Below are 18,587 nucleotides of genomic sequence, written 5' to 3' on the forward strand. Positions count from 1 at the left end.
TTATACCAAGGGCCTTCAAAAGGCAGAGAGACGGCAGCAGGATCAAAACAAGTTGGCAACTGAGACAGAGGGTGGCCAGCTACAAGATGAACCAGTGAGGGAGTTCAGCAGGACGTGCTGCAATCTAGGCAGGAAGTGCTTCCACTGCACTACAGATACTTAAATACTGCTGCAGTTTCCTCCTTAGACACCATATCACTATCTAAAAATAGCCAAATGTACCAGAAAACTGGCTGTTACTTATTTAGGTACAATCTTTCTGTGGCCTGAAATAAAGAAAGCAGAACTTTAGTGTGGAAAGAATTTACACCCAGTTCAAGTTACAGAACAATAAGCAAATTCTAAATTTTGTTGAATAGGGAGAACAAGCTTCTTCTTCTTCTTCTTCTTCTTCTTCTTCTTCTTCTTCTTCTTCTTATTATTATTATTATTATTATTATTATTATTATTATTATTATTATTTGGAATCAAGGTCTCACTGTGCCTTGGCTGGCCTGGAGCTCACCACATAGGCTAGGCTGGCCTCAAATTCACAAAGCCTATCTCTGTCTCCTGTATTAAGATTAAGAGTGTGTCCAGGAGATCAGGTTTAAAGTGACTTCATTACTACTGCCAAATGAGAGTAGTACATGAGTTAATGAACTTTTCAATGTTGCTCAGTAAGACTCAAGGTTTTGCTAGGCAGTGGTAGTGCACGCCTTTAATCCTAGCATTTAGGAGGCAGAGGCAGGTGGATCTCTGAGTTCTAGGCTAGCCTGATCTACAGAGCAAGTTCCAGGACAGCCAGGTCTACACAGAAAATCTTGAAAATCCAAAACAAGAAAATCTTGAAAATCCAAAACAAGAAAAAAACAAACCAGAAAGGACAAAAATGGGCCCACACCAAAAAGGACTGCCACTATGAGAGTGCATTGTTACAGGGAACTGAGAAGCCATAGTTGCTTCCTTTGTTAGAGTGATCTGGCAACAAGACTGTAAACTAGGAAGGAAAGAGTCCCACAGGATGTGCTTCCAGAAGCAGGACAGGAAGAAGTCTAAGCTGAGGCTGGCTATGTCTGCTGACCTAATGTTCAACAGGAAGGCTCAGAGACATCCTCTGTGCAGCCACTGACATCCCATGATTCTGGCACTACTTGTACTTCATTACCCAAGGATAATGGGAAGTAATCTTAGGGGCTTCCTTCTCTCTGTTCTTTCTACACCTCCCCCGTGCCATGCAGTCATGGCTGGTCCATAACTTACTATGTAGAAAGACCGACTTGAAGCCTCTTTAAGTGTTGGGATTGTAAATGCATGTCACAACTAGCTTAGGGCAACTTCTTTTAAAAAAAAATAAGAAAAAGGGCTGGATAGGTCAGTTGGTTAAAGTGTTTGCCATATACGAGCATAACTTGAATTGAGATTCTCAGCACCCATGTAAAAGGCAGGTGTCTCAGCCTAGTACTGGAGAGGTAGAGACAGGAAGATCCCTAGGGTTTGCTGGCTAACTAGTCTTGTTCAATTGTTAAGTTTGAGGTTCAATGAGAAACCCTGTCTCAAAAAGTAAGGCTAAATGCTGGTGAGATGGCTTAGTGGGTGGGGGCAATTGCCACCGGTCCTGGGACTCACATAATAGAGGGAGAGAATGACTCCTGAATGTTGTCCTCTGATCTCCATAAGCGATGAGTGTGTACACTTTTTCTTCTCTCTCTTAAGAGATAGGGTCTTAGCCAGGTGGCAGTACACACCTTTAATCCTAGCACTTGAGAGGCATTGGCATAGTCAGAGGCAGGCAGATCTTTGAGTTCGAGGCTAACATGCTCTACAAAGTGAATTCCAGGAATATATAAAGAAGCCTTGTTTTGAAAAACCATATGACAGTCAGGGTCGTGCCTGGGCAGTGGTGGCAACTGCCTTTAATCCTAGCACTTGGGAGGCAGAGGCAGGTGGGATCTCTGTAAGTTTGACAGCCTAGTCTACAGAGTGAGTTCCAGGACAGCTAGGACTACATAGAGAAACCCTGTTCCCATAAACAAACAAACAACCCCCCCCAAAACAAAAACAACCAACCAACCAAAAACAACAACAACAACAGAAAAAAAAACAGACAAAAGAGACAGACAGGGTCTCATTATGTAGTTCTGGCTGGCCAGGAATTTGCTATGTAGGCCAGGTTGATCTCTAAACCACAGAAATATGTAGAAAGAGCAGCGGGGCTGCATTCACCACCTGGCTAGCTTTACACCCGAAATAATTACACGGAAACTGTATTCTTTTAAACATTGCCTGGCCCATTAGTTTCAGCCTCTTATTGGTTAATTCTCACATCTTTCTTTAACCCATATTTAGTAATCTGTGTAGCACCACAAGGTGGTCGCTTACCAGAAGAGATCTTAACCTGCGTCTGTCTTGGAGAGGAAAAGCATGGCGACTGCCTGAAGCATCTGCCTTCTCTCTCCCAGAATTCTGTTCTGTCTACTCCGCCTACCTAATTTTCTGTCCTATTAAAGGGCCAAGGCAGTTTCTTTATTAACCAATGGAAGTAACACATAGACAGATGACTCTCCATCAGAAATACACCTGCCTCTACTTCATTAGTGCTGGAATTAAAAGTGTACCTACTGTACCAAGCACATAAAAAAAGTTTACTTAGGGCTGGAGAGATGGCTCAGCAGTTAAGAGCATTGCCTGCTCTTCCCAAGGTCCTGGGTTCAATTCCCAGCAACCACATGGTGGCTCACAACCATCTGTAATGAGATCTGGCGCCCTCCTCTGGTGTGTGGGCATACATGGAGGCAGAATGTTGTATACATAATAAATAAATAAATCTTAAAAAAAAAAAACAAACTTAGGACTTTACATGATAATGAGGCACATCTGCTCCTGGCAGCACCAATTACTTCAAGAGGAAGATGGGCATTTAAGAGGCTTTTTATAAAGTTGGTTAGCCATTTGGGCAGGAAACTACTCTTGTCTGGACTGTTTGATGAACTGGACATGCATGACCCGCAGAGAAATGACTTGCCTAAAGGTGAGCCTGTCCTTCAAGGTTCCTATTTCATAAAAGAGTCTGTAGACATTCTGCAGGACACAGAAAAAAGTGACTGACAAAACTACCAACATTGGAGGAACTGTCTTTGAAATTTCCTGCTTCGTGGAAAAGTCTGCTGGATACTATAGGCCTGTAGGCTGAAGATACATGCCCCAATGGTACAGAACAACTTTGGGTGACTGTCCAGGCAGCAAGATGTTTCTGTCATTTCTAGAGTTTTGGACTTCCTGTTTACTTAGGTAATATTATATCCTTCTGGAATCTTTGGAGTTGAAGAATAAATAGATAGTAATAATATAATTTTCCTTAATTATGATAAAAGATAAAATAGATATAAATATTGTAACTGTAATTCTTGCTTGTTACCTGTTTTGTTATATGTAATTTTACTATGTTAAAGTTAAAATTTTCCTTTTTATTCAAACAGAAAAGGGGAGGTGATGTGGGATTCCCCTCTGTATGCTGTGAATACCATTGGTTAATAAAGAAACTGCCTTGGTCTATTGATAGGGCAGAACTTAGCTAGGTAGGGAAAACTAAACGAATGCAGGGAGAAAGGAGGCAGAGTCAGGGAGAAGCCATGGAGCTGCTGCCACGCTGAAACTGTTGGTAGGCCACGACCTCATGGTGATGCACAGATAAATGGAGATGGGTTAAATTAAGATATGAGAGTTAGCCAATAAAAAGCTAGAGCTAATGGGCCAAGCAGTAATTTAAATAATACAGTTTCTGTGTGATTATCTCGGGGCTGAGCAGCTTGGAGCCAACAAGCAGCTTCCTTACAACAAAAGCCTCCATAAGACCTACCAGTAGGACATTTTCTTAATTAATTAATTAATGATGGAGAAGGGCCCAGCAATTTACTGAGTTGTTACCATCCTTGGTCTGGTGATCCTGGGTTCTATAAGAAAGCAGGTTGAACAGGCCAGTAAGCAGCATCCTTCCATGGGCTCTTCATCAGCTCCTGCCTTCAGAAGGGTTCCTGCCTTGCTTGAATTCCTGTCCTGACCTTTCTTCACCGACGGACTATGGATGTGGAAGCATAAGCCAAACAAACCCTTTCCTCCCTAAGTTGCTTTGGTCATGGTGTGTCATCACAGTAACAGTAATACCAATTAAGACCAAGAGAAATTAAGTGCTCTTCAATGCTGAACCATCTCTCTAGTCCAAACAAAACAGTATAAACAACAACAAAGCTAAAGAGTGACTAAGGAAGACACATATCAGCCTCCCATTCTTATCCAGAAACCAATCATTTTGTCTGCAGCCACTCTAGCAGTTACTTTGCTATGGTTTGACTTGGACTTCTCTGATGATTAATGCAATTGAACACTAGTGACTGCTTATCAATCCCTCATTTTCTTAAGGAATACCTACAGAAATTATCTGTCTTTGGGTTCGACTGCATTCTCTTGCTGCTTTGAAGATCTTCTCTATTTGGGCTGAGACTAGCTCTGCAGGAGAGCATTTGCAGGCACGTGTAAGTCCTTAGGTTAAATTTCTAGTATTGAAAATGAACTAACAAACGAACCCCACCCCCCAAACTAAAACAAAGATCTGTTTGTTTCTTAATTCTTTTCTCTCCATTTTTCCAACTGGATGATGTCAAATAAACAATCTTCAAAAATCACATTTTACTCCCGGAGACAGGGTCTCACCTACGTAGCTCTGGCTGTCCTGAAACTCACTCTTTAGTCCAGGCTGGTCTTGAATTCAGAGAGATCATGTGGTGCCTCTACCTTTTGAGTGCTGGGAGTAAAGGCATGTGTCACTAAGCCAGGCTCATTATTTTCTTTAATTCATTTTTTGATTTGTTCAATGTGTACAAGTGTTTTGATTTCACATATGGCAGTGCACTTGAGTATCAGTGCCCTCAAAGGCCAGAAAAGAGCCTTGGATCCTCTCTGGAACTGGAGTTACAGATACTTGTGAGCTGCTATATGGGTGCTGGGAATCAAACCTGGGTCATATGAAAGAACAGCCAACGTAATGTTAACCACTGAGCCATCCCGAGTCCCCTTTTGGGACATAGTCTAATGCAGGCCTCAAATTTGGTATTAGCTGAATATGACCTTGAACTCCTGATCCTCCAGTTCTGACAGCCTAAGTGCTGGGATTACAGGCATGTACCATTGTAACCAGTTTTATGAAGTGCTGGGAATTCAACTCAGGGCTTTGTGTATATAAGGTAAACCCCTTTACCAACTGAGCTAACTTTTAGCACTCTCGGATTCTTTTTTTCTCCCCCAAGACAGGTTTTCTCTATTGAACAGTCTTGACTGTCCTGGGACTCACTCTGTAGCCCATGTTGGCATCGAACTCAGAGATACATCTGCCTGCCCCTGCCTACCAAGTGTTGGGATTAAAGGCATGTGCCATCACTACCCAGCCTCAAATCTTTTATTTTTGCTCAAATCCTCTTTTGCTCAAATCTGTTATTACATTTTTTTCATACTTTTTCACTGGAACGGGTACTTTCTGTCCATGGCTTCTTTTTACTCTCTGTTGATGACAATAGATTTTAAGGATTTGTATACAGTGTTTCCTCCTGCGAATAGGTCACACTTTCCTAGTTTCTTTGTAAATTATTGTTGAAAATTGGGTATTTTTAATACTGTAAGTGGAAATTAAAGCTGTTTCATAAGCATTGTATTTTCTATTGTGTGGGGTTATGATCAGTGATCAGTGCCAGAATGGAGAGATATTTTTAAGCTTTGAAGCCAAACACACAGAGTCTTTCTTAGTCCATTCTGGTCTTCAGCTCACTGTATAATATGGATTACTTGAGATTCTATTATAGAACACTGTCCTCTGCCAGGCATGGTGATGTACACCTTTAAACCCAGCACTCGGGAGGCATAGAAGGCTGATATAGTAGAAAAGTTCCAGGAAATTCAGGGCTGTAGGGAGAGATACTGCCAATAAAGCTGTCCTCTGAGCATAACAGCCTTCACTATTTTCATCTGAGTAGCTGTGACTACCCACAGAGGATGCTAACTTGAGATTTCAGCTACTCCTTCCTCTAGTCTCTAATCTCTATGTATTATCTTCCTCTAATCTCTATGTAATTCTGCCCAAAGTCTTGGGAGGTGTAAGAGTATACAGGAACCAGGTGTGTTGGTATGTCTTTAATTCTAGCACTGGGGAGGAAGACGCAAGAGGATCTCTGTGACTTTAAGGCTAGCCATAGTGGGACCTTGTCTTAAAACAGAAAAAAAGTATACAGAGGATGGAAGCCTAACTGAAGGGGTGGACTTCTACACAGCTGTAGGAAGTAGTTTCTCAGGTGGGACTTTTGGTGGGATGGCTGTTTTGGGATTACCCATGCTCTATAAGCAAGTCCAATAAATTTGTTCCCCAAGTTGGTCCTTTATAGGGTGAGTAGATGTTTATTTCCATCTCCCCAGAAAAAGTTCACATGACAACTTATTTATTCTGTCTGTCTGTCTCTTTTGGATTTTTGAGTAAGGGATTCTCTGTAGCTTTGGAGACTGTCCTGGAACTAGCTCTTGTAGACCAGGCTGGCCTTGAACTCAGAGATCCACCTGCCTCTGCCTCCAGAGTGCTGGGATTAAAGGTGTGCGCCACCACTTGAGACTGTTTGTGTAGTCCTAGCTGGATCTCGTAGACCAAGCTACCCTGGAACTCACTGAGATCCTCCAGCTTCTGACTCCTGAGTGCTGGGATTAACAGTATGCACCACCAGACAGCTTCTGTCCCTGCTGCTTTCATCTCCCGAATGCTGGAACTGTGGGGGTAGGCCACCATGCCTGGCTCTCTCTAATCCTACCCTATTTTTTGTTAAAGCTACTTGCCATGTAGCCATCAACTCCAAGATGTCTGGGCCTAACACTTGTTGTTTAGGAGCATCTGATGATGGACCAGGTGGACACTAAGTAGCTCAGCTCCTCTGTGAAATTTCCTCACTAAAGTCATCTGACAGTGCTGCTTTCAGACCTGACTCTAAGCTAGAGGACATACACGGAGGAAACAAGTTTGACAAGATTATGAGAAAACAGTCAGCGACAGACGGTATTCTGTAGGCCGACTGTCTTTGTCAGAAGTCACCAACATGGTAATCTATGCCAGCACTTGGAAGGCAGAGGTAGAAGCACTCAAAGTCTTGGGTCAGCTAAGCTATGTGGTGACCACCCACTATATCAGGGGCAAAGCTTCTAGCTCATGAACCTTTAAGAGAAACAATTACATCCAAAGCCTAATGTAAGTTAGGCAAATGTTCTGCACCTAAGCCTTCTACAGCTTTGCTTTCTGTGCGTGGCTGTAGAACAATCTTTGTACACTATGAGTATGTATTACTCTCACTAGCTAATAAAGAGCTCACTGGCCTATAGCTGGGAAGGGGGAGGTTAGGCAGGACTAAGGATGTTGGGACAAAAAAGGGCAGAGTTAGGAGTCACTAGCCAGATGTAGAGGGAGCAGAAGATGCTCATAAAGGTACTGCCACATGGCAGAGAGTAAATAGGAATATGGGTTAACTTAAAATGTAAGAGTTAGCTAGTAACTAGCCTGAGCCATCGGCTGAAAATTTAATTAATATAGGCCTCAGAGGCGGCTGGGACAGAAACACCTTTTTATAGGTCTTACTCTGTAACCTAGTGTAGACTCTTCCTGTCTTAGCCTCTTAAGTGCTAGGATTATGGCCCATACCACCATACCCAGCTCAGAATACTGCCTTGCCAGGATATCTAGTTAGAGTATTACCTCATAGCATTTCCCTGTGTACATCCTGAGCTTTTTTATTTTTGCTACTTGGCACAAGTATGATCCCCCGAGGTCAATGGAGGAATGGCTATATAGTAATGAAGGCAAGTTAAAGCTACCAAAACCCAGCATCTAACTCCCACAGGTATCTTACAGACTGCAGTCACCACTGACTTCAAGGTTTACAATGTTGACTTCTCCTCTTATGTTCTTTACTTGTCTGTGTGGTCTGCACAGAAGAATGGACCTAAGAGAGCAGTATAGCAGGTATGCTGATGTCTTATCAGGTACTGAGTAACTGCAGCTGCTGGTTCAGATGCTATTCTTACTGTAGCAATAAACAGCTCCTGGCAATTGACACACAGCTACTGATATGGAAAATGCTTTTATTCTTTTGTTCAATGGTAGAGAATAGCAGCTGACAAGGATCTCATTTGTCTCCCACTAAGACAATATATGAGTCTGTGATTCAAGTGACACATCTGACTTGATGAACAAAGCAGCGGCTAACCTAGCATGCACTGATATGGTACAGTGGTGTGTGTCACCTCTACAAAGTTCTGGTGGTTGGGAGGCCGGTTTTGCACCAGGACAGTCTTCCCAAAAGCAAGCGTGTGCTGTGTATCTCCACCCTCTTCTATGTACAGTGAAGCATTAGGGGGAGGTATTTTGGATTCTGGAACTGACAGACATTGTATTGGATGCTCTACTCTGATAGGTTTGTTGATCTAGAGGACCGACAAGCTAAGGTCCAGGGCAATCAGAGATGCAGAACAGGAGTGTCTACTCTAAAACAACTACAATCTTCCTGAGAAACATCCATGGGCTGCTGGCCGCAAAACTGGGCTGTTGGCAAGATTCAGCTACTTGATACAGAGAAACAAGTTCTCCATTTTGGGGGGGCTGAAGGGTAAGGGTTGCTCTTAGCTTTTAGGAGCTATCTCACTCCTTGGCTCAGGGCCCCTCCCTCCAGCTTTAAAGACAGCAATGGGAAGTCAAGTCCTAATGTCTCCAAGCCCACAGTCATTTTTTATCTGACTACTTCCAAAAAAGGCATTCTATTAAAGAACCCCCCATCAGATGAGTTCACTACCTTAAGGTCCATAACTTTCAAACACATTGGTAAGGCTCCTGTTTCATACGCAAAAACATCATGGGGGCCATTATTCTACCTACCACAGTTATGACACAGAGCACAACCAGAAGGCAAGTCCCTAGGTTAAAGTCCCTGTTATGCTAATTACCCATTTAACAATGATCATGCTACCTTGGGTTTTCCTTGACTAGACTGCAGTGAGGACAATAGGACCTATCTGTGACATAGATTCAGAGATTGCTAGCTGCCGCAAATGTCATTCTTCATCTTTTAAGCAACAAACTCCCATGCCCATTCTCCATATTTAAGCTGAATATGAATGAAGTCATTCACTTAGAGGCCATATAGTATATACATCATTTCTACATTACTTCCAATTTGAGGAAAAGCTGCCTACCTAATAACCTATCTCCTTCCTCCTTTCCTATACACAACCACAGAGAGGATCACACCACACATAGGGATTCAGGAGTCAGTGTGACTTAATGGAACACAGCCCACTAGTCTGGCAGAGCTGGATTCTATATGAAAGAAACAGACTTCTATAGCATCTGGTAGCTGCATTTTTTTTTTCTTTCCTTCCCTTCTTTCTTTTTATGGTTTTACCAGACAGGGTTTCTCTGTGTTGCTTTGAATCCTGTCCTGGAACTAGCTCTTGTAGAGCAGGCTGGTCTTGAACTCACAGATCTGTCTGTCTCTGCCTACTGAGTGCTGGGAATAAAGGCGTGTACTGCCACCGCCTGGCAGGTGATTGCATTTTCATATGTTAACATTTAGAAATTGCTCAGCCACAAAGGGAGCACCACACAGTGCCAGTTATTAAAACAATTGATACGATCTTTTGCCTTCTGGAGGTTGGCAATTCTACTTACTGTCTCTGGCCACCAGTATCCTACAACACAGGCAGAAGCAACATCAATGCATTCTTACCTATGAAGACCTGATACACCTGCTTACTGACTAGGCAGTACTACCTGACATTTGAATAGCTATAGGTTTGGAAACAAATCGGTTAGAGTCCTGCCTAAGATTCCTCTGGGTGGGGACGTCTCGAACTGGCACTTCCCTTAGAACCCTTGGCTCCTCTTAGGGCCGGCTCAGCCATCACATTACTTACACAGATGTCCGGTACTTGATGTCATCCTTTTCCGCCAGCTCTTCACAGGTGAGGCCATTATGCTCTTTCCAGAGTCCTTGACACTTCCTACAGGTCTCCTGGGGAGGAAAGACAGATACAAAGTTTCTGGTGAGTGCCACACAAGCGTCTGTTCACAAAATGCCTTTGAAATGAGCTTCTTGGGTCTGAGTCTCTGAGAACTACTGTCCCAATGAGCAAGGCTACTTTTAAAGATAGAGCAGCAGCAGAAGATAGAAGCATCAGAAGGAACAGGTTAGTCTTCTAAAGCACTGTGAGCTGTTTGAGGGTGTATCTGTTAGGATCTTACCCTCCACAATTCTTCCAGCAAGGCCCTTGGCATAGAACTGAGGAATATGATCACCAGGGGAACTAAGGAAGACATTCCTTCTAACACCTATCATTCATAAGCATGGATATAAACATTCATAGTTTCACTTCATTATAAACACAAATGAAAAATGTCATTACTTTGGGGATGAGGAGATAGTTTGTTTGTGAAAGTGTTTGCTTTTGGAGCATGTGTGTGCACATAAACATCACCACCTTTTATATTAATAACAAGAACATAAGAAAACATTAAACCAATGATCATGGGCAGAAGTGGAAACTGAAATTCTGCTCAGTATAGCATAGGAAAAGATGGTACCTGGGCTCTGGCCTTGTCAGGGGAGGCAAGGGACACTTGAGGATACAAAATCAGGGATTTAACAAGGTGTCATTGATACCTGGAGAAAACAGCATTCTGGACAGAAGATGCTGGTGGAGAAAACTGGGCTCTAGGGTATTGTGGCTGGTACAGATGATACAAGCAGGCTTGAACAGACATGCATGGGCCAGGGCAGTTCATGTAGGGCCCTACAGTGATCTACTTATCAGTTTAGTTTTGATTACAGAACATCAGGAAGCATGAAGGTAACTTGAGTAGATTTGTAATTTTACTAGAGCATTCAGGGTGAGATTCAGACTAAGGGGAGGAAAGACTATAATGTTCAAAACACAGCTGGAGGGCTGAAGAAATGGTTCAAGCTGTTAAAGAGCACTTGTTGCACTGGGCAGCTGCGGCGGCGCACACCTTTAGTCCCAGCACTCAGGAGGCAGAGAAGTTGGATCTATGAGTTTGAGGCTGGCCTGGTCTACAGAGTGTTCTGGACAGGGTAGCACAGAGAAATACTGCTTTGAAAAACCAAAAAGGAAGGAAGCAGCATCTGTTGTTCTTGCAGAGGACCTGGGTTCAGCACCCACATGCCAGCTTACAACTGTTTCCAACAACAGTTTCAGGGGATCCATGGCCTTCTGACCTCTGTGGGTAGCAGCCATACATGCGGCACATCTATATTCTTGTAGGCAAAACACTCATGAACATAAAATAATCAGGACAGCTGGGAGCTAGTATGGCCATCTAGTCAAGTGATGAACGAAGGTCCACGAGACCCTGCAGAGAAGTTGAAAGTTAACTGATATGGGAGAAACTTCAGAAAGCAAGCTCAGCAGGTTTGAGTGTGGGGATGAGGCTCCAAGAGGTCTTTTTTCTGGTTTGGACAAAAGACATTAACTGCAACACTGACATATTTTGAGTGGGAAGCAGACAAAAACCCTATCTGATCTGGATGGTAGTAACACAATAGACATCTCTTGGGAATGTGAGGTAGGGGGTTGGTGGCAAATTTTAAACTTAGGGAGAAGGCAGCACAGATGCTGCTAGGCTCTATAAGAGCTTCATGATAATTCTACTCTCCATAAGTACCTGGTGACTTAGGTGACTCTAGGCTTAGGATGGTACATATAGATACTACCACAGCACACAAGTGTGCATGTATGTATAGAGTTTAGAGGACAACCCTGCCTTTCATCTTGTTTGGAATAGGGTTTCTCTTGCTGTTCACCATTGCATACTCCAGGCTAACTAGCCTAAGCCCGTGAGTGTCTAGCATCTTCCAGTCTCTACCTCCTATCTCAGGGTACTGACAGCTGTCAAATTCAGCTTTTATGTAGGTTCTAGAGATCTGAACTCAGGTTGTTAGGCCTGAACAGCATACTGATCCATCTTCTCAGCCAGAGACTATTACTTTTACATAAGTACATGGTAGTACCAGCCTTGGGAACATCTACACTTTGGCGGGGTGGAAAGAGAATGGAGTTTGAAAACAGCTGGTGGTGGAGCAGATAAAATTAGCCTGCAAGGACACTGCAGTACTAATGGCTCCAGGGACCCGAAAGGGGGTGGGATGGTGTGAACTGACAGAAGACACAATACTTTACACTGTAAGACTGTGGGGTGAACAGTCAGTGCTTTTAACCAATGAGCCATTTCTCTTGCCTCCTGCCTTGAACTTCTGATCGTTCTGTCTCTAGATTTGAGTGCTAAGATCACAGATAGATGGCACACCTGGTTATTTTGTGCTTGGGATGGAGCCAAGGACCTTGTGGCATGTTGAGAAATTACTTTAACAACTGAGGTATATTTCTAGTCCTCTTTTTTACTTTTAAATTGTATATGACATATATATGCTAATAACAAAAGTAACATTTAATTTTAGGAATAAAAATGATATGGATAGCCACAAGAATCTGGAATATGCACACTCTTGAGTAGAATGTGATCCAAAGGCTCCAACCAATGGTGTGGTGGTATAGATGAGTTCACATGAGTCATTACTTCTAGGGACATAGATGTTCTCTCTCTCCAATGCTTGCATTCCATTTAGAAAACAGAGCTAAGTCAATACTGTATTTGCACATATTTAAGAATCTGTAGATTTTTAAAAGATCTTTAATCCAGTATTCAAGAGGCAGAGGCAAGTGGGATTCTATGAATACAAGGCCAGCCTGGTTTTTGTAGAGAGTTCCAGGACAGTCAGGGCTACATAGAAAGACCCTGTCTCAAAAAAGAAAAAAGAGGAAAAAAAAAAGACTTTGTGACTATTCCAGGAAAATGGCATAAACAACAGCTGGAAAATAGATGAGCTGGTGTCTGGATTCTGTCGTCCTCCTAAACAAGAACAACAAACCACCCACAGAAATGACAGCTTGAAAACAATGCATGGCAGAAAGGCAGTACTTCTTAATATCTTTACTTAATTCATGGCCTGTCTTCTTATGTGAAGAAGACCCCATTCTCCAGGTAAGGCCCAAACCCACAAAATAGCTTATGGTTTATGAGTGTCAAAGGGAAGTCCTCTGGCTTGTATTCAATACTACAGTGGTCAGCCTGTTGGTTATATTCCTTCACAGTAAAGGGCTCAGGGGTCTCAAAGAATAAGCCTCAATTATATTCTGCAGAGGCACTGTAGCTAGATTCTGAAACCCAGCAGAGCAGGCTGGCAGACTTCATCATGTGGAGCACTCTGCATCATCTCTTTTAAGCATTGTAATCTTCTTCTCCCAACTAGGCTTTGTTCCTAAATATCAAGAAGCTTCTGTAACGTGATAACAACCATGTTCTTTAAACTGGGGAGAATGAGAAATGCCAGAAGGCTATTTTGGAGGGCAGAGCACCCTGACAAGTAACTTAACAACATGAAGCACAGCACAACCATGTCCACCCAACCCAGCCAGGCCTGAGCTTTCAGGCCCATCCCTTTCCTGGTGACTTCACCCCAGGAAGAAGAGAGGGAACACAGGTGCTGGCTAACCTAGGCAACTCATTAAAGGAGTTGCTACCAGCTGCTGCTTGTTATGACATTAGGAGCCTGCTGCCTAAGTCTTATGAAGCCCATGGGTCCTTGAAACGCTAAGATATCTGTAATATAGAGAAAACATAGGTGGCTGGGGAGAGGGCTCAGTTGGTAAAGTGCTTGCCTTGCAAGCATTAGGATCTGAGTTCAATCCCCAGAACCCACATTAAAAAAAAAAAAAAAAAAAAAGTCAGGCATAGTAGAGAGTCCTTGTAATCTTAGTTCTGGGAAGGATGGTCCCAGAGGCCGTAAGGCCAGCCAGCCTGTAGCAATTAGCAAGCTCTCAATGAGAGATCTCATTTCTAAAAACAAGGCAGAGGAACACCAGTGGAGATTGATTGCTGCATTCATGTGTACACACACAAACACACACATCCCAAACAAACAAACAAACAAACAAACAAACACCAGCAATCCTGGTCAATTCCCTAGGGTCTTCAAGTGAAAGATGAGACACCTGACTCCATTAATACCCAGCCAAGTCTAGGGACCACAGGGATACACGCTTTCAGGCCACCTGTGTCCTCCAGCTGTTGAAGATGCTAGTCCCCCTCACCGCCATCTCCCAAAGTCATGTGGGCTAAGAACCAGAAGATCTAGAGGACACTGATTTAGAGACACCGTGACAGACGCAGGAAGTTGTGAGAATCAATGTAGCTCAGTCAAATCAAAGCCCAGGCAGATTCAGTGAGTTTGTTATTGGAGGAAGTCACTGGAGACCCCAGGGAATTCCCTTTCTTCCAGACAAGGAAGAAATAACACCAGCAGGAGCCTGATCCTCATCCAAAACTTCAGTAGCTAGCTAGTGTAGTAAAGCATATAGGGTGCAGTGGTATGAAGTGACAGTGTGGATGCATACACATGTATATCTAGTGTGAGAGGGGTGGTGGCAAGTGCACTCTAAGGAGCTGATAATATCTTTCTTGGTATTGTTTTTGTTTTTTTCTTTTTGAGACAGGGTTTCTCTGGGTAGCTTTGTAGTCTAGCTGATCTAGAGCCTGCTTCTGCCTCCCGAGTGCTGGGATTAAAGGCATGCACCACCACTGCCTGGATTGTTGGTTTTGAGATGGGTCTCTCTACAGAGCCAGGAACTCTCTCTGTAGATCAGGCTAGCCTCAAACTTACAGAGATCTGCCTACCTATGTCTCCTGAATGCTGGGATTAAAGGTGTGTATTTTAATAATTGGCTGATGTCTTAAACTAAAATTCTTGGGGAACACACGCCCACACAACTGATAAAACAGTTACCCAGTTTGGACTGACACTGGTAATATGTCTTTCCAGGCTCTGATAGCAACAACCACCAAATATCAAACATTCAAAACAGACCCTTGAACCAAGCAGCTCGTCAACGAGACACATTCCATAAGTTGAACTTCCAATGAACACAGAAGGGTTTCATATTAATAAACAAAAATTATTTCAGGGATTTCAGGGTATGGTTCATTACAAGCTGGGTTGGTGCTACTTGGGGTACTCAGGAGAATCGTCAGTTTGAGGTAAGCTTGGGTAATACAATGAGACCATATCTTAAAAAAAAAAAGTTATGTCTGAGTCAGGGCTGAAGTTTCTACAACTTGAAAATTATAGGGCTGTGGCCATGGGCAAGTGAGACTGAGACTCAGTTTCTGCCTTCTTGGAACTTTTTTTTTTTTTTTTAACTTTTTGAGACAGGATTTGGGTTTCTCTGTGCAACAGCCCTGGCTGTCCTAGGACTCACTCTGCAGACCAGAGGCTCTGCCTGCCTTTGCCTCCAAAGTGCTGGGATTGAAGGTGTGCACCGCCATGTCCGGGCCAAATTTGTGTGTGTGTGTGTGTTTTTTTTAGATTTACTTATTTATTATGTATACAACATTCTGCCTCCATGTATGCCTGCACTCCAGAGGAGGGCACCAGATCTCATTACAGATGGTTGTGAGCCACCATGTGTTGCTGGGAATTGAACTCAGGACCTCCGGAAGAACAGCCAGTGCTCTTAACCTCTGAGCCATCTCTCCAGCCCCCCAAATTTGTGTTTTAAGAGAACATAGTATGCAGGATCCAGAGCTGTCAAGTAGGCAGGACATGGCACTGGAACGGCCATACCCAATCAGCCTACTGGCTAGAGAGGTCGTGGGGGATGAGATATTGAGACTGAACCCAGAAGGTGAGCAGGAGTCAGCAGTGATGGGAAAGTGTATGTTCAGGCGTGGCAGAGATGCGAAAAGAAGACCTGGGTCAGCAGGCTGCTGGTGCCAAGCTACAGAAGTCAGGGAGAGTGGGAGGGAAGTGTGATGACTTGACGGCCGCAGCAGCAGAGGTGGTGATGGTGGTGGGTCCGATGCCTTCTTCGGGCCTCCCTGGGTTCCAGCATGGTCATGGTGAACGTAAACTCAACGTTACATACAAACACAAATATAAATGAAAAATGTATCTTTAAAAAAAGAGGGTGAGCTGGAGGTTGGAGAGATTGCTCAGTGGTTAGGAGCACTGGCTATTCTTCCAGAGAACCCAGGTTCAATTTCCCATGCCCACATGGCAGCTCACAACTGTCTATAACTCCAGTTCCAGAGTATTGAGTACCCTCTTCCTCTGTGAGGAAGAGACGGCACCATAAGACCTATATAGGTATGTGTTTTGAAGTAAGAGAAAGGAAGCTGTCACATTACTTGGCCAAGGCCATGGAACTGTAGACACAATTCAGCCTGGCTCCAAGCAGGCTTGCTCTTTCCCCTCTGTTCCCACTGCTTCCCTGTGTGGTATTTGCTGGCAAGAACAGGTCATTGTTAAGCAGTAAACTCAAGGCACAAGGTCATGAGACAAGCCATTAGGTCCCAAGGAATCTCGTGTAAAGAGGCCACAGATGGTAACTGGCAAGGCTGCCCAGTTGCAGCTGTGCAGGATGGTGCTTCCTAAATGGGCTTCCTGGAGAGCTGAGAATGACACAGAGAACAGAACAATGGAATGGGATCAAATATGAGGCTACCCTTTCTTTCAGATCATCATAGGAGCTTGTTAATCAGTATATCCTTAAACTGGTCATGTGCAAGGAAGTGGCTGTTCCTCCCACCTTCAGCCACTTTGCACATCTGGTGGGGCAATAGAAACGTATATACAGACAAAGACAGGCTCAATGTGTGCTTTCCACACCAGAGCCAAGAATCAGTCAGTCATTCTCCGTGGCTGGCTAGTCCTAGATCCTTCCTGTGAATACTCATCAACTACCTTTTCAAGAGTAGCTAAGACTCTGACCATTTGGATTTTAAAGTTTTTATGTTTTTGGGCGTCTCACTATATAGCACAGACTAGCTTATAGCCCATTAGGTCATCAGGGTTAGGGCTCAGGGCTAAAGTTTTCTGTCAGATGGATATCAGAGAAGTGCTGTAATGAAGTAAACTAAAGGTGCACAAAAGCCAAGGTGGTATGTCTTGTGATGTCTTGGGGAACTGCAAGGGGCTGCGGGGGTATGAGGCTGCCTGGTTTTGGAAGGTGATAACTAGAGCTTGGCTAGCATCCAGAGTAGGCAGAGTCTCCCCATACTGATTGTACATAAAGCTGCTGGCTGCTCTTTTAAGGGGGACACTCTCAGGCTTGAGCTACATCCTCTGCTAGGATGGGGTCTTGTCTGCTTCTGCTTTGTGCCCAGGGGTTCAGTTCTCATAGCTCTGAAAGGGCAGGAGGGAAGAGGCCATGACTCACACCCTTTCAGAAGCATCTAAATTGAAGTTTGTGGAGTCAAAGTCACTACAGCATTGACTTCAAGAACTGTATCCCTTTGGTAAGGTTGTAAAATCATCCCATAAGATTATGATCAGTGGGTTTTGAACTAGGACAGAAAATTGTGCATCCCACATACTGTTTTGTTAAACTGTTATTTCAGTTAGACATTTACATACTCATGCACTGAATTTACGTTAAGTCAGTATGTGCAAAAGCTAATACAAATTTAATCATTCAAAAATTAGTTTGGAGGTAGAGGCAGGCAGAGCTCTGTGAGTTCGATGCCAGCCTGGTCTACAAGAGCTAGTCCCAGGACACATTCCAAAGCTACAGAGAAACCCTGTCTCAAAAAAACCCCCAAAAAGTAAGAAAGAAAACCTGATGGGGCCAGAGAGATGGCTCAGCAGTTAAGAGCACTGTTTGCTCTTGTAAAGGATCGGGGTTCAATTTCCAGCACCCACATGACAGCTCTCAACTCTTTATAAGCTTCAGGGGATTTAACACCCTCATATAGACTTGTATGTAGGGAAAACACTAATGTACTAATGTAAAAAGAAAAGAAAGCACCTGAGGGTCATTTTTTTTTTTTTTTCGAGACAGGGTTTCCCTGTAGTTTCTAGAGCCTGTCCTGGAACTAGCTTTTGTAGGCCAGGCTGGCCTCGAACTCAGAGATTCACCTGCCCCTGCCTCCTGAGTGCTGGGATTAAAGGCGTGCACCACCACCGCCCGGCCATGAGGATCATTCTTATACTGAGAAGTCCCTAGGATAATTGGGATGAAGTGGAAGAATATTGCATGAGCATCAGACAGAAACATAGGTTTAACTGTGGCCAAAGAATAGGTGATATGGTACAAAGTGGGGGACCTAACTAACAACAGATACTTCAAATTCAAAATAAACACTTCTGCTCAATGCCTGTGCTACTCCGGGCTTCCAAGCATTTGCTGGGAATCTTGGCCTGGCAGGAGAAGCTAGCACTCAACTTGTCCCTGCTCAACCTCCACTGTCATCAACTCCAGAAGGAAGATGATGACTCGAGCCAAATCACAGTAGTCCGTTCCCTCGGGAACATGTTGGGCCATGCTAGCCTAACAGTGTAAAGGGCAAAAGAAACAGAATAGGATCCACAGCACATACCATCCTACAAGAAATCCACAAGCACAGAAGCTCACCTTTTCAAGATACACATAAAAGCAGAGAGTGTCAGGAGGTGCAAAGTCTAGGT

The 18,587-nt window shown here is 43.7% G+C and overlaps 1 protein-coding gene across 2 annotated transcripts in view; it reads right to left on the bottom strand.

Moving 5' to 3' along the window:
- Window positions 1–18,587, bottom strand: part of Rnf216 (ring finger protein 216) — a 118,195-nt gene that overhangs the window by 22,073 nt on the left and 77,535 nt on the right. For both annotated transcript variants that reach the window (XM_038345971.1, XM_038345970.1), the window contains exon 14: window positions 9,967–10,064. In XM_038345971.1, coding sequence (XP_038201899.1) covers window positions 9,967–10,064 — 98 coding nt within the window. The remainder of the gene's footprint in view (window positions 1–9,966; window positions 10,065–18,587) is intronic.

The sequence above is a fragment of the Arvicola amphibius genome, chromosome 10 (genome assembly GCF_903992535.2).
Source record: "Arvicola amphibius chromosome 10, mArvAmp1.2, whole genome shotgun sequence".
In the NCBI taxonomy this organism is placed as follows: domain Eukaryota; kingdom Metazoa; phylum Chordata; class Mammalia; order Rodentia; family Cricetidae; genus Arvicola; species Arvicola amphibius.